The sequence below is a fragment of the Rhinolophus ferrumequinum genome, chromosome 3 (genome assembly GCF_004115265.2).
Source record: "Rhinolophus ferrumequinum isolate MPI-CBG mRhiFer1 chromosome 3, mRhiFer1_v1.p, whole genome shotgun sequence".
Classification (NCBI taxonomy): Eukaryota; Metazoa; Chordata; class Mammalia; order Chiroptera; family Rhinolophidae; genus Rhinolophus; species Rhinolophus ferrumequinum.
The window spans coordinates 33,620,536-33,636,976 of NC_046286.1; the positions used below are offsets into that span (position 1 = coordinate 33,620,536).

The 16,441-nt window shown below is 33.3% G+C and overlaps 1 protein-coding gene across 33 annotated transcripts in view; it reads left to right on the plus strand.

Moving 5' to 3' along the window:
* Positions 1 to 16,441, plus strand: part of RIMS1 (regulating synaptic membrane exocytosis 1) — a 443,759-nt gene that overhangs the window by 190,348 nt on the left and 236,970 nt on the right. For all 33 annotated transcript variants that reach the window (XM_033103252.1, XM_033103253.1, XM_033103221.1 and 30 more), the window contains exons 3-4: positions 4,735 to 4,948; positions 7,739 to 7,750. In XM_033103252.1, the coding sequence (XP_032959143.1) occupies positions 4,735 to 4,948; positions 7,739 to 7,750 (226 nt within the window). The remainder of the gene's footprint in view (positions 1 to 4,734; positions 4,949 to 7,738; positions 7,751 to 16,441) is intronic.

Sequence of the window (16,441 nt, forward strand, 5' to 3'; positions counted from 1 at the left end):
ATTGGCATTGCCTGGTAGTTAACACTTTCCTGAGTCCAAAAACACTTTTATTTCCAAGTTGAATCCTTATTTATTTTCATATTTTATGTGACCTCAATATAAAATCTGAAGTATGTGAATCTATAATGATAATATTATATTCAGGTAGAAAGTAAAAGTAAAGCCCAAGACAAAAAAGTAGTTTTCTCATCAATAAAATGAGAATAACCATACTATCTAATTCTTACAGTTATTATGTGGTTAAACATATACATATCTTCTTAAAATTAATTAGATGGCATAAATGGTCAGTACTATTATAGATTTTTTTTCACTTTTATATGATTTCTTATATATGATATGATTATGATATCTTATGTGATAGAACTGATTTTTTTCTTTTTAATATGAAATATTTTATACATGCTAAAGGGTATTATGTAACACATAATTAAAGTATAAAGAAGAATAAAACATCATGAACCTCCCACTCAGCTTAAAAAATAAAACATCTCCACTACTTTTGATGCCCAGATTGGGAAAAATTTCATATCTGTATGGAAAAAAAATATGTATTTTCCCATTGTTTCGTCTACTGGACAGATCTATACATATATAAACTTGTTGATTGTGTTGTTCCAATTTCCTCTATCATTATTTGTTTTTGATCTGTCTGGTCTGTCAGTTACAGAGAGAGCTGTGTAAAAATATCTTGCTGTGAAGGTAGATTTCTCTGTCCTAGTAGTTTCATTAATTTTGGGGTCTTTATTATATGTTATTGTATGTGTTCAAGTTTAGAATTGTCATATACAACATGCAATAAATATTTTAATAGTAGGCTACCCTTTTTATCTTTAGTAATGTTTTTTGCCATAAATATATCTGTTTGTTACTTTGTTAAGCTCTCACTGGGGAATATTTTTTCATCCCTTTATTTCAAACATTCTGTGCCTTTACAGTTTGGTTGTAACTCCTCTAAACCTCATTTAACTGAATTTTAAAAATCTAAAGTGATGATCTCTGTCTTTTAATGAAGCTGTAGTCCATTACACTTACTATGATTCCTGATGTGTTGGATTGTTTCTACCATCACATATCATAATTTCTAGTTGCGCTGCTTTGCCTGTATTATTTGTTTGTCTGTTTCAAGTCTTATCTTCTTTGGAATTTTTTTTTTTCTCATTCCATGTTTTTCCCTCAACTCGTTTGGGTATTATGTACTCTGTTTCAGTTACTTTTGTTGGCTACCTAACTAAAATTTTACAAAGGTTCAAACATGTTCTTGGTCTCAGAGCCTCAGTATATGTGACTACAGTAGCTGTTAACTTCAGAGCTATGTTACCTCTCTGAATTACTGCTCCTATTTCATTTTTCTCCTGTGAGGATCTCCATACTTTTCCCCCAGCTCAAACACAATTTAAAAGTTATTTTTTTTAAGTATTTTTTTCAGCATGTTGCAGCAGTAGAATTTTTCATGATATTTAGTCCTAAGTATGTAAATTTATTTGTTTTTTTCTCAAAATGGAATAAGAAAAAAATATATATGTATGACTTTTTATTCAGCAAATATATATTGGCTATTGTTGAGAAGGTGTATGTCTTTACTATTTTGTTAACCTGTGCTTTTCTACTTGTATTTACTGTTTAGTAGTAGAGAGGAGTCATTTACAGAAATAGTAATACAATACTATATAGTAAAATAAAACAGGAACAAAAAGTAGCCTATGGATGACCAAATGAAATATGTGGGGACAGAGCCAGGAGAGCAGTTTCCAGGCTCTCGGCCTCACATGGTAAGGTGCTGGCTCAGGTAGTAGATGGCCATCAGCTGTGACTAGTTGGCCATCAGCTGTAACGAGTTAGCCAATTAGCCACTGATATGACTGCCGTGGCTGAGCTAGCAAGGGCGGATTGTAGTTAGCAACGGGTTAGTTAGTTGGTTGGCAGAGAGGCGGACAGCGGATTGTGGATCGTGTGGCTCCTGCTTCCTGTGTCTCCAACCCAGCCACCAGTGAGAATATAGTGGTATGACTCCCCAGTCTATGGCTCCGTGGGTGTTACTTTTTGTCCTCACCATATCCTGCATTCTTGTGCGGGGAGTGGGACTAAAGACCCTGCATGACAAAATACTATGAGATTGCAGTAGAATAAGGTTTCTTCTCAGTGGTCAATGCCTTGCACGTATATATCTAGAAAAGTTTTCCTGAAATAGATGTCCTTTTGATTGGGCCCTATGGGATGGATAAAAGTCCTTTATGTTTAAATTAAAAAAAAAAAAAAGGAGACTTTGATTTTCAGATCATTATATCTTACTAAATCAGGAGTTATCATTTGGTCCACAGACCAAAATCTGGTCTGCCATCTGTTTTGGTAATAAAGTTTTATTGGAACTGTGGGGACAGAGCCCCAGAGAGCAGTTTTTAGGCTCTCGGCCTCACGTGGAAGGGTGCTGGCTCGGGTAGTAGATGGCCGTCAGCTGTGGCTGGTTGGCCATCAGCTGTAACCCTTGAGCCAATGGCCACTAATATAACTGCCGAGGCTGTGCTGGGGAGTGGAGTCGAGGAGAGAGTCAGTTGGTTGGCAGAAAAGCGGACAGCAGGTCGCACGTCATATGAATCCAGCCTCCAGTGAGACTATGGTGGTATGACTCCCCCATCTATGGCTCCGTGGGTGTTCCTTTTTGGCCTCACCACATCCTGCCTTCTTATGTGGGGAGCGGGAGCAGAGACCCCACAGGCCCCCCTGCGTGACAGGAACATCGCCATATTTATTAGTATACATATTATCTATACTACATTCATTCTACAACAGTAGAGTTGAGTAGTTGCAACATAGATTATATGGCCCTGAAGTTCTAAAATATTTACAATCTGGCCTTTTACCTTAAAGTTTGCCAACATCATATTAATCATGTTGTATATTACAAAATAAGTTTACAGGGAAGCTTTTCCCTTAGCCTAGCTTTTTCCTTCTCATTTATATTTACTTAAGTAGATTTGATTTAGTGGTTCTCACAGTAAATATTTATTCATGGATTCCTTCTATGCTTAGAGTTTATTTCTGTTTGTTTGATTCGAGATATTTCCTTACTCCCACTCCTTAATAATTATTTTCCTTAATAGAAGCTTTAAGATTTCCAATGCTATTTTGTATGGTTGCTTTTGAAATAATAAATAGCCCCAGTTCTTTTCTGTCAACTTGATCCTAGATTAATGATATTTAAATTACAAGAAATTTAATGTATCAAATAACTTTAATAAATTGATCAGCTATTCTTGCATTTATTAAATAAAATATCACTCTATCCTTCTATGAACTGAAATTAGCTGATCTTTAAATTGGAAAGGGTTTCAATTTAAACTACTTTATGTGATAGTGCCAGTACGTGTGCTTTAATTATGGTAATCAAATAGGGGAAAAAGTGTCAATTGGATAAAAAAGTGTCAATTGGATAAGCAGGAAAGGGATTTCAGAATTTTAAAAGTAATCATTAAACTTCCCAAAGTATGTTGATGTTAAAAGGAAAACATAATGAAGTCCCAGTATTTGGCCTTAATTGATTGTTTCCAGAGAGTACCAGTTCCCAACAGTTACCCTAGATGTGGAGAATCCAGCTAACTTGCCTGAATTGACAACAGCTCGTGTGTACCCTGTGTCCTAGGGAACACTCACATCTAGCAAACTAGCTCAAACACACAGATACATTTAATTAGCCACTTTCTAGGAGTTTCTCTTTTGTTGTAACAGCCAATGACTGTTGGCTTGGCCTAGGACGACTCTCTCAGTTCTTATTCACCAAACTAAGGCGTCCTTTCACTGGGGATTCACCGGATGTCCTAATGTTCTATACAGAACAGTAAGTGGTTTCTATCTGTAACAATTTAGGATTGAGGGATTTGGACTGATGAGAAGGGGAGGAGACTTGAATCATATTAAATGTGAATATTCTTATGGGACATGGTTTGCCTCAACAACTTTAGTTGCCCTACCACCAGTATTTATCAATAAAGAGTAGTAGTAACCCTTATACCTATAACCTGGGAGAGGTCAAGCAAAAGTGGGGTATGTAAAAATCTGAGTATTTGCCAGGTGTGGTTTAGAACTTTTAATGAGATTCAGAAGAACTAGCAAACTCAAATATAATGTATAAGCGAACATTCTGTATACTGTATGAAATAGTTGATACAAAATAAATGGTGTCCAGGAATGGGGCTAAAGGAAGATTTTGTGGAAGACAGATTACCTAGCAATGTAGTCTTTTTCTAAGTATGTATCATGCTTAAATAGTGAATCATAAAATTAATTTACTGAGACAAACTTTTTTAGAATTTGTACAGTATTGAACTTAGAATAAGATAGGAAATACCAGAGTACATCCTATGTAGTCAGACTAAGTATCTTGTATAAATTTTGCTTCAGTTGTGTACGCGTGTAAAGTATTGAGTCTCAGTTGAAATGCTTTGAAAGACACCTGTCTAAAAGAAGTAGAGGTATGGAGTAGATACATAAATTCCACTGTTGGGAACAAACGGTGATCACATAGAATCAACTTACACAGGGTCCAGTGCTAGTAAGCAAAATTGGGACTAATAGAATGCATGTGAATACATTTCTTACCTTTGGAGGTAAAATTAGTAGGGCCAGTTTCTTTGTATGTGTTGCCTTAGTTCAAATAGCTGTACTTCTATCCTGTTAGACAAAACATTGTTTTTGTCTCCCATCAAATAGTCTGCTACCATTTTTCTCTTTTGCCAGGAGATTGCATCAACAATTTGAAAGTTATAAAGAACAAGTGAGAAAAATAGGGGAAGAAGCACGGCGTTACCAAGGCGAGCACAAAGACGATGCTCCGACTTGTGGAATCTGTCATAAAACCAAGTTTGCTGATGGGTGTGGCCATCTCTGCTCCTACTGCCGCACCAAATTCTGCGCCCGCTGCGGAGGCCGCGTGTCCCTGCGATCGAACAACGTGAGTACTGCGTGAGCGTGAGCGGAATTCTGAATGCGGGTGCAAACCCGTGTGCTTCCCAGGCAGAAACAACACAGGTGGCTTCGAAAGCAGACACAGGCCTAAATGTGCACATTAAGGTGCTCCTCACCCATTTTGTTCTTTTGTTTTTCATAAGATTCATAGTTGTGAAGCAGTGATGAAAATAATTCATAAAAACATACTTTGTAGATGTGTGTATTTTAATAAATAATTCACATTCAAAACCAACAGATTACCTGTAGGAATAAATATTTATTTTTGGAAGAGTGTAGTAACTGTGGATTTAGAATCATTAGTTGTAAAACTCTTGAAAGTTGTTATGGCCAATTCTTGTAGAAAAACAAAATAAAATCTAGTCTCTGCAACATTTGTTTCAGATGGAAGGAAGGTAAAATTCAAGGTGAACTGTGTGGCATTGAATTTAACCCAGGATAATAATATATAAAACCAGGATCAGCCTCAATGAGAGTAATTTCACACTGACGGTTGTGTTAAAGAAATGTAGTGCTAAATTTATCTTCTGGGAATTATATATTTAGAACATGTTAAAATACTTTTTTATTTTTTTAATATGGAGGTTTATGCACTTACTTTCTTCTCTTTGAGATGTAGTCTCATTTGATACAATTTCCTTGGTTTAGAACAAGATAGGAAATATCTATGTAGTTAGGCTCAGTATTTTGTATGAATTTTGTTTGTTATATACACACATGAGTGTAAAGTGTTGAGTCCCAGGTGAAATGACTTGAAAGCCACCTGTCTAAAAGAAGTAGAAGTATGGAGTAGCTACATAAATTACACGGTTAGGAACAAAGTGATTATTATATAGAGTCTACTTATACACGGTTCAGTGCTAGTAAGCAAAATAAGAGCTACTCTTTCACTATACCAGTGCTTTAAATATAATTTTTTGAGGCACTAAGGTGTTAATGTAAAATATTCAATATTATAATTTATGAAACATTAGATTAATTCTAATAAATATTTAGTTTGGAACACATTTTAATGTACTTAATTCTATGCCCAATGTTAGTACAGTTGAATTATTTATAGGGATGTCTGTCTGAGTTTTCTTTGATACAGGTCTGCAATGTAGTATAGAAGTTAAGATTATCATACACCTAAAGAATTCCCATTGTTTGTTTAACGGATTTCTCATATCATCTAATCACATATAGAATTTATTTTAATACAAAGTTATATTTAACAATAACAAGAATGCTTTAAGCACTCTTGATGTCTTCCTAATTTGGAAAATCACAGTTAAAATTCAAATGAGCTTCTCAGTCAGCATTGTATTATTTGGTAGTGTATTTGAGTTGGAAGTAGAGTATTCTAAAATCTCTTCCAGCGGAATTAAGATGCTCAGTGAAATAGATATATTATTATACTTTAATGTGAGTCTACTACTACCTTTGTGGCCTTGGAAAATAATTAATTTCTCTGAACAATAGCTTCTTTACCTATGAAAGTGGATAGTAATAATTACTTCTTGTGGTTATGAAAATTCGATTAAAATAATTAAAATTAGGTATTTATGATATGCACATTTATATCTTTCTTAGGTTTTATACTTACGGCATATAAGTTTTCCTCTTTTCCTTCTAAAAGTTATTTGTTTTAATTAATCCTCATATGCTGCCGTAAAGCCTTTCTAGAACAACCTTGGGTTAAGATAGCGTCTGGCACATAAAAAGTGCACAAGACCTATTTGTTAATTTCCCCTTCTTTATTATTCTTAAATATACTGTTTTGGAGTGAATTCTCACAGATGAGACCTAGAAATTATATTCAAAATATTTAACAACACATGTGGTAAGGGTACAGTTCACTCTGAAAAGTTGACAGCAGTGAATAGTAGAGTGAATCGGCTGAGTGTTAATCCTGGCTGAGTGCCCACAGCGATTGACTGTGTTTAACTTCCCATTGTAAGTTTGAAGCAAGCCAACAGAAATATGGTTAATTATTGACGTATTAAAATTATTAGGGTGAAAGTTGTGTTTTAAAAAGGAGAGGTGTTTAAAGGAAATTGAGCTAGGAATAATGCTTTGGAGCAGATATCCAGGCCTAACGTATTAATAGTTCATCCATTTTTACTAAACCCATCCAATTTTGGAGAAAAAATATTCAAAAGAACAAAATAAAAGAAAACACAGCTTAGAATATTTAATCTTGAGCATAAGATAAAAAGTTGGGTAAAGTTGGTTTTTCTCATGATGTGTAAATGTTGAAATGTATAATATATTATTACAAATAATTATTTCTTGTGGAATAATTTATGGTTAAAAAAAGTATTTCTTTTTTCAATTTTATTTATTACAAATGTTTCCTATTCTTAAATTTTTCCAATCTGTAACTACAAATATTTTAACAGTAATTTGATAAAATATTCATACAAGTTATATGTATTTTAATATCTCTTAATAAAAGATAGACAAAGTATGATAGTGAATTAAGCTTTCTTTCTGAAGATTGGTTTCAATATAGATTTAATAATCCAAATTCTAAAAGTTTCAGAAATTATGGTGCCCAACTTTTGTATCTAACATAAAGCAGGATCGATATATGTGCATTTTCAATGAAGGATTGAACAATAATTATTTCGGGGGAAGAGTAAACATTTGCTTTTCAATATACTTGTGTTTCAACACTTTAAAGTGACATATAATTGTTTTCTTCAAAGTCTTTATTAATATATGCCTTGTTTTTGTTTTTCTCTTCCTCTTTTTCTTCTCTCTTTACTCTGCTTCCTTGGATGCTTTCCCAAAGGAGGACAAAGTGGTTAGAATCCATGATTTCTTTTCTATCATTTGTTATTATAATGTTGTGAACTTTATTAAGTGAATGTTTCACCTAGTGTTGTTAATCACTGTATTTCACAAAGAAATTATATGCTAGGAAGAGCTCATTCCCAGTTCTCATGGGAAAAATAATAAAATGAACATCGGGGAACATTACAGAGTTTCATATTCATAGGTAAAGTTTGGGTAGTTTGAGCTCATGGGAATGGTGATATTTTAGTACAATTTAAGTCATGAACTTATATGTGCTCTTAGCTCTCTGTGTTTTGATGATGATTCCATCTGCTGTCAGAAACAATAATGTCTGAGGGACTCTACCTTTCTCAGCACTCAGGAAATGCATAGGGAGATAATTTGAAACTTTATTGCAGAAGGAATGGAATGAACTGATTTGGTGGAGAGAATGGATCTAATTCAAATCAAGAGCTTAAAAAAAATGACTTTTCTATAGAACACAAGTAGCAGAGTTGTCACATTGATCCACATTATACCCTTCTTCTCCCTCGTGCAGAGAAATCACTCCCTGGAAGAGTGAAAGGTCCCTTTTAACTCTTATCAGCTATAGAAACTACAGAGTCTGTCCTCAGGAAGATAGGGTCCTAGTGGAACCTTCCAGAGTCTGTCCTCAGGAAGATAGGGTCCTAGTGGAACCTTCAGTCAGCCTTTCCTTTGTATACACACTGTACACTTTCATTTGGTCTAAATTACAATTCCCCCAAAGCTTACTGACTCCCCAGTATGACACTGAGGCAATGTTGGGTTCAAAATACCCACTCAGCTGCCTTTGTTCAATTGTTTTAAAGTTTAAATGATGTACCGTAGTGCATATGGCTTTAAATTGAACACCAATGTATGTGTTTTAAAGTTGATGTAAGTATGTTCATCAGTTTTTCCTAGAAAAAGAAATCAGGTTGAAAATTATATAGTGTAGTTTGTTTTCACTAAATATGTTTGCCTGGACCATTTGTGGTATGTAAGATCATTTTAGGGGCTATTATTTTAATGCAATAATACACTGTATTAGAAAAAAATGTAACTAGTCGATCACAGCTTTGGTTTCATTAATATGACTTCAGATGAGTGTATATTTCGAAAGTAGATAAATTTCAGTTCCTTTAAAGAATAAAGGTTTAAGTAAATACTGCTGGTGTTATGCAGATTTAGTGTGAAGACTTCAGCTACTGCTGTAGCACTGGCCAGACTCACTGTCACTTTGACAGCATTTCCCACAACGGTCGGTTATCTGTGTTCATTATGATCACTGACAGTATAATGAGAATCCAGGTGGACTCTGTGGTCCTCAGGCTAAAAATAGGGTGGAAAGACCTACAAAATACAATCACTTTCAATCATTTTCTTCTGTTTGATTAGAATGCATATATCTACCACTTATTTTTAAGTACTTTGTCATAATTTCATTAAAAACCCCTTTAACCTGTAGAGGTCATTCAATAAATTGCCTTTTCAGTCCAAGGAAACTGAAGCCAGATTTTGTCTTACTTGTGTTATAGAGAATAACAGTATTAAGCAAAATACTTGATTGCTAGTTCTTTCCTTATTCCTCTGAGCTCTTTTATTTTAGGTTGAAAAATTATAATTTACAGATATGTGTGTGTGTGTGTGTGCACGCGCATGCACATGGGTGCACATGTTGGTAAGAGTGGAAAGGGAAGAAAATAAGGATGAATGAAACTTTTCTGAAAACAATCTCCACCTTGATCAATGTAATAATAATGAATTCTTCTTAGTCTTAAGTTAGTGAATAAATGAGATGAAAATACTAGTGTATCTGATATGAATACCTAATCTTAGCTAACATATAAATATTTCCTTTATTAAGTCCAGCAAAAAGTAGTAATGATCGCATATTTTTTTTGCCTGGCAGTATTTTATTTTAAAACTTCACCCTTAGCCTAAATCAAATCCAGTAATATCTTGGAAGATTGTGTACTTGCTTATAAACAAAGTGGCTGTCATAAAGAAATCGTTTTGCATTTGATAAATATATAATAGCTGATAGTAGGAGAAATATATAATAGCTGATAGTAGGAGAGGGTACAAATGCATACTCTCATAGGTAGAATTATGATTATTTACTTTATTTAAAGTCTTCTATACCACAATATATAGGAATACTGAAAAATTCTCCACAGCCTGTTTAAATTGCTTTTGTCTTTGTTTTACTATTTGGTGACAGAATATTGAAGTTAGAGAACTGTGATAACATTAACACTTTGCTGTTAGTAAACCAGCTGAATTGAATCCTCCAAATTCAATTCCTTTGGGATTTCCTATAAATTGTCATCAGTATTACTTTTTTGATAGAGGTAATTGATTTATGAATACAGCAACTAAAAATGAACTTGCTACAGTTCTAATTAATCTGGAAAAATTTATTTATTTATTTTTTCCAGCTATAGTTGACATCCAATATTATTTTATATTAGTTTCAGATGTACAACATAGTGGTTAGACATTTACATAATTTATGCAGTGATACCCCGATTAGCCTAGTACCTACCTGGCACTACATATAGTTGTTGCAACATTATGGACTTTATTCTCTATGCTGTACTTAACATCTCATGACTATTTCATAACTGCCAATTTATATTTTTTTAATCCCTTCACTATTTTTCACCCAGTCCTCCAATCCACCTCCCCTCTGGCAACCATCAGTTCGCTCTCTGTATCTGAGTTGTTTGTTTATTTTTTTCTCTAGATTCTACGTATAAGTGAGATCATAGGGTATTTGTGTTTCTCAGTCTGACTTATTTCACTGAGCATAATACCCTTTCTAGTTAATCTTTATTTTCACAATAAGTGTCAGGTTTTATACATTAAGAGTATTTTGTACTAAATGTCAGCAATATTCTGAAAAATAGAGCCCTACCATTTTTTTATTCTTTCAAAATGTTAAAGTTGCACATACCTAACGTTTAAACATGTGTAAAAAATACTTTTTATATCAAAATTATAACTAATGAGATACTGTGTTTACAGAGTCATGATTTTTTTTATTATTATTATTAAACTTTATTAGGGTGACAATGGTCAGCAAACTACATAGGTTTCAAGTGTACAATTCTATAATACATCGTCTATATATCACATTTTGTGCTCACCACCCAGAGTCAGTTCGCCTTCCATCACTGTATATTTGACGCCCTTTATCCTCTTCTACCACCCCCCCACCCTTACCTTCTGGTAACCACTAAACTGTTGTCTGTGTCTATGATTTTTTGTTTTACTATTTACTTGTCTTGTTCCTTTGTTGCCTTCAGTTTTATGCCCCACATATGAGTAAAGCCGTATGGGTCTCGACTTTTTCTCTCTGACTTGTTTCACTTAGCATAATAATCTCAGGATCCATCCATGTTGTTGCAAATGGCAGTATTTCATCTTTTCTTATGACAGAGTAGTATTCCGTTGTGTATATATACCACAACTTCTTTAATCATATATTGAAGGACACTTTGGTTTTTTCCATGTCTTGGCCACTGTAAATAAGGCTGCAATGAACATTGGAGTACATATATCTATATGGATAAATGTTTTCAGATTTCTTTGGATAGATACCCAGGAGAGGGATTGCTGGGTTGTATGGTAAATTCTATTCTAAATTTTTTTTATATGTTTTTTTGTTTTTAATTTATTGGGGTGACAATTGTTAGTAAAATTACATAGATTTCAGGTGTGCAATTCTGTATCACATCATCCATAAATCACACTGTGTGTTCACCACCCAGAGTCAGCTCCCCTTCCATCACCATACATTTGATCCCCCTCACTCTCATCCCCCATCCCCCAACCCCCTTACCCTCTGGTAACCACCAAATTACGTTCCCCAGATTAATTTTCAAACCCGTGGCCATCCTGTGGTCACCAACTGCCCTCCAATCCCCTCACCCTCCCCCCCACCCCCCACCCCTCCCTCCCATCTAGCAACCCTCAGTTTTTCCTCTTTGTCTCCAAAACTGTTTCTGATTAGTTCATTCACTTATTCTTTTCTTTAGAATCCGCAAATAAGTGAGATCATATGGTACTTATCTTTCTCTGTCTGACTTATTTCGCTTAACATTATATTCTAAATTTTTTGAGGATGCTCCACACTGTGTAATGGTTAGCACTCTGAACTCATGACTTTTTTTAAACTGACTCCTCATGGATTTTAATTGGCGTTTGTTTGTAGAGATAATGCTAAATGATATGTTGATGAAGCAAGTATGTTTTTGTAGAAAAAGCTCATAAAAGTTACAAGTTGGGTGGAATGGGACAGTGCTGAGTTTATCCAGTAACTGTTCCTATCATATGTGTAAGCTGTTATCTGTGGAATAATTGATTCTTAACAGCATAAAGAAGCATTTTACCTTTGCAGACTTTGTTTTTAAATACCGAAATGATGATTTTTGTTTTTATCTCTCACTAGGATTACATAAAGACAAGTAAGCCAGTGGAATCATAATAATTTTTTTTAAATGATTTGCATGGTTGCATGAATCATTTTTTCTTACTGTAAAAAAGCTTCTCATAGTTATCCATATTTAGTCCATGGCACAATGTGAAGCATATGATCATAATTTTCAACCTTCAATCTTTTGAAAAAAGCAACTATAAGAGTTTGCCTGGACCCACTTTCATGTTCTCTCTCTCTCTCTCTTTTTTTTTCCTAGCTACTTTGGTGATGAATTTCTCAGCAAAAAAAATAATAAAACAAAACGAAAGTTCTATTAGAGATTCTCCCCAGAAATATAATATAGGCCTAAGTGGAAAGTTTATAAATATAGATAAAAATATTAATAAATAAATGTTATGGTGTATAAAGAGGAGAACTTTCTCTAAGCAGTTTAATTGATTAGATTTCTCAAGGTGTCTCTTCTCATTTTGTTGTGATTGCTGTAGAGGGGAATTAAACATCAAGTTGTAAAAACTTTTATGGTAGGTGATTCAGAAAATTGCAAATCTTTTATTCCAAATCTGTTTTTCAAGGGCATGAAATTGTAATCTCTTGCATTTAGCTTTACTATTCTGGAAATGTTTGCTAATATTCAATAATCATTAGCAAGTTTATAGTCCTGATTTTGCCCCCACTATCCAGATTATCATTTAATACACTTATAAAATTTGTTTATGCAAATCACAATTTCACAAACCAACCAGTATTCAATGCAGATGCATAGTAGCACTAAGGGAGTTGGTGCCAGGGTTTAGAAAAATAGCCTTTTCTATATAAGGAAGCTTTCACAAAGCGAAAGACAAAACCATGGTCCAACTTCCTGTTTTTTTCGTGAACATAAGTTGTCAGATCTATTGTTTACATACCAAGGAGTGGGATTGTGGGTCATATGATAGCTCTATGGTAACATTTTGAGGAACTGCCAAACTATTTTCCCAAGCTGGTGCACAGCAATGTTTGAGGGTTCCAATTCCTCCACATTCTTGTCAATATTGGCTGCCCTTTTTTAAAATTATTATTATAGTGATCATGTTTCATGTGAAATGAAATGACATCTCATTGTGGTTTTCATAAAGCTGTTTTTAAGCCAAAGTTATCAAACTGTTTTGATATATCCAAGGACTCCCTTTGATTGTGTACTTAGATTCTTGCATAAAAATGCTTCTAAGTTACCAATTTCTTGAGAATAGACTTTTTTTAAAAAAAAGACTAGGATATTCAAAGTATTAGAAATTCAGTTTCTTTCTTCTCTGGTGATTCTCTATTTTTTTTATGTTAGAATTATGTAAGTATTCATTAATCTATATAAATCAATCAGAACAGGAGCTTTGTTAAATTTAAGGTAACTTGGAATCTAATGTCTGTCGAGATTAACTATCCCTAGGGTGCCCACAAAGTAAGAGATTTTTATTGCCAATTGAAAAGACTTTTTTTCATATATGCAGAGAGAACTTGCAGCTTTAGTTCTGGCACTGAGCCATAGGTTCAAAAGTAACCCAGAAGTTCTAGCTCAGACTTTAAAGGACTGTTCTTTCACTGTGTACAAGATATTTTTCTTAGTTGATTTGAGCTTTTAGGAATGTGCAAACATACATACATAAAGATAACCAGATTTTTTGTGTTCTGCCACCAGCCTTCAATATATCCCTGATATCTGCCATCCAATGATTCCCTATCATTGCTGTCACTTCTGGGAAATGTATTATTAGTGCAGGCACAAGTTTATGTTGTCTGATATTACTATAGCCACCCCAGCTCTTATGGCTGCTGTTTACACAGTATATCCTTTTCCATCCTTTTAATTTCATCCTGTTTTTAATCTTTGAATTTAAAGTTTGCTCATATGGAAAGTACAGACTTCGATCTCTTTTTTTTTTTTTAAACACCTGATAATCTCTGCCTGTTGATTGGATTTTTAAACCATTCATATTTAATGTTGTTGATATGATTGTATTTATGTCTCCCGTTTTATGTTTTGTTTTTTATATTGAATTTTGTTTTTCTATTCCTCCTTTATGACTTTCTTTCACATTAAATGACTATTTTCTAGTCAGATAATTATTGTAGTGCTGATTTACTGTATTTTTTGAATACTTTTCTTAGTGCCTCCAGAGTTTCCAATACACATCCTAATTTAGCAGAATCTACTTCACATTTGCACTATGTTACTTCCAGTGAGAGATATAAATGTTAATTCTATATAGCTTTATTCCCCCTTTTTGTGTTGTTATTGTTTTATGTCTATGTATGTTACAAACACGATGATGCATTGTTATGATTATTACTTTGTACAACTTTATGTTTTTTTTAAAGAAAGCAAGAGAGGAAATAGGAGCAAGTATATACTTATAAGTTCTCTTCTCTTCTACCTGTGGATTCAAGTTACCATCTGGTGTCATTTCCTTATTCTGATGCAGCATTGCTTCCATCTACCTCTTTTGTGCTGTTATTTTGTCAAATATGTTTGATTTCTATTTGTTACAGCATTAACAATACTGTTATATTAATATTTTTTCATATAATTTTTAAATCATTTAAGATAATAAAGGAGAAGAAATACGAGATTATACTTTTATAATTACCTATATAATTATCTTTACCAGAATTCTTTGTATTTTCATCTGAATTCGTATTACTATCTAGTGTCACTTTCAGCCTTCAGAACTTCCTTTAAGTTCATATTTCTTTAAGATGAGTCTTGTAGCAATGGATTTTGTCAGATTTTGTTTATCTGGAAATGTCCTTATTTCATCTTCATTTTTGAAAGATAGTTTTGCTGGATATATGATTCTTGTTTGACAGTTTGTTTTTCCCTTCTTTTAGCACTTTGAGTATATTACCATTGCCTCTGACCTTCATTGTATTTTATAAGTCAGCTGTTTATGTTATCAAGATTCTCTTGTACATGACAAGTTTGTTTTCTCTTGCTGCTTTTAAGAAATTTTCCTTGCCTGTGGCTTTCAGCATTCACTATGATATATATATGTCTAAGTACGGATCTCTTTGTGTTTCTCCTAGTTGAATTCTTTGAGTTTCTTAAATATGTTTTCCATAAAATTTGGGAAGTTTTCAGCCCTTACTGCTTAGATTTTGTTTTTCTATCCCATTCTTTTATGACAACTCCTATTACTCATATGTTGGTGGCTCGCATTTCCCTTAGGCTTTAATTTTTATTCTTTTTTTGTTCTCTGTTTTTCATCTCACTACATAATCATTATTGATCTATCTTTAACTTCACTGATTTTTTTCTTTTGCTAGCTCAAATCTGTTGTTGGGACACTGGTGAATTTTTTCATTTTGGTTATTATAATTTTGACTCCGGAATTATTTTATTTTTAAAATAATTTATTTCTCTTTATTCTTTCTTTGATGAGACATTGTTGTTGTAACTTCCTTTATTCTTTGGTAATTTCAAATTAGTGGTTAATGCCATAAATTAAATGCTTTACACTTTTGATCATTTTACTCCTTCCTCTAAGACACATAAACAAACACAAAATCATGTAATATATAGTATGTTTTTTAATAATAGGGGTATTTAATGAAATATTACTTTATCAAACATCAAACGAATGATTGAAGTAATTGTTCTCTAATGCATCTTGAAATTATTTTGAAAATAAAAATATTTGGATTATGTACATAAACTCATTGTTGAACTGCAACTTCCTCATTGGTGAAGTAAGGTGTTGTGACAGAGAAAATAAAGGAATTAGAATTTGACTTGACACAATTTAGTAAGTGCAAATGAACCAAAAATATACTTTTATAATTTATTTTTAATTAGTTTAGCACTTTTGAAATATTCTGCACAGTTGTTTCCAGCTTGCATTATTTCATGGAATTAATTGTATTCCACACTGAAAGTTATGTTACTTACTCTAGGAAAAAATATCTATAGGTAGAGATTAAAAGTATAGCCAGAGAAGTTCAGAGATTTTCTATACGTTAAAATGTTGATAGAATGTAGTTGAAAATCCAGAATGTCTGCCTCAGAGCTCGTGGCATTTAAAATAATGTCATGTGATTAATTTTTTCCAGGACAATTCTCATGTTATAAACAGTCTCTGCAGTTTACAATACATTTTAAAGAGAATATTAAATCTCGTGTTTTATTTGTGGACATGTTTTAATTCCCACACTTTAATTGCTTGGATAACATCGAGAAAATTTTACTTTTCTTAGTGCTTTGTTCAGCATTTACCACAATGCTGC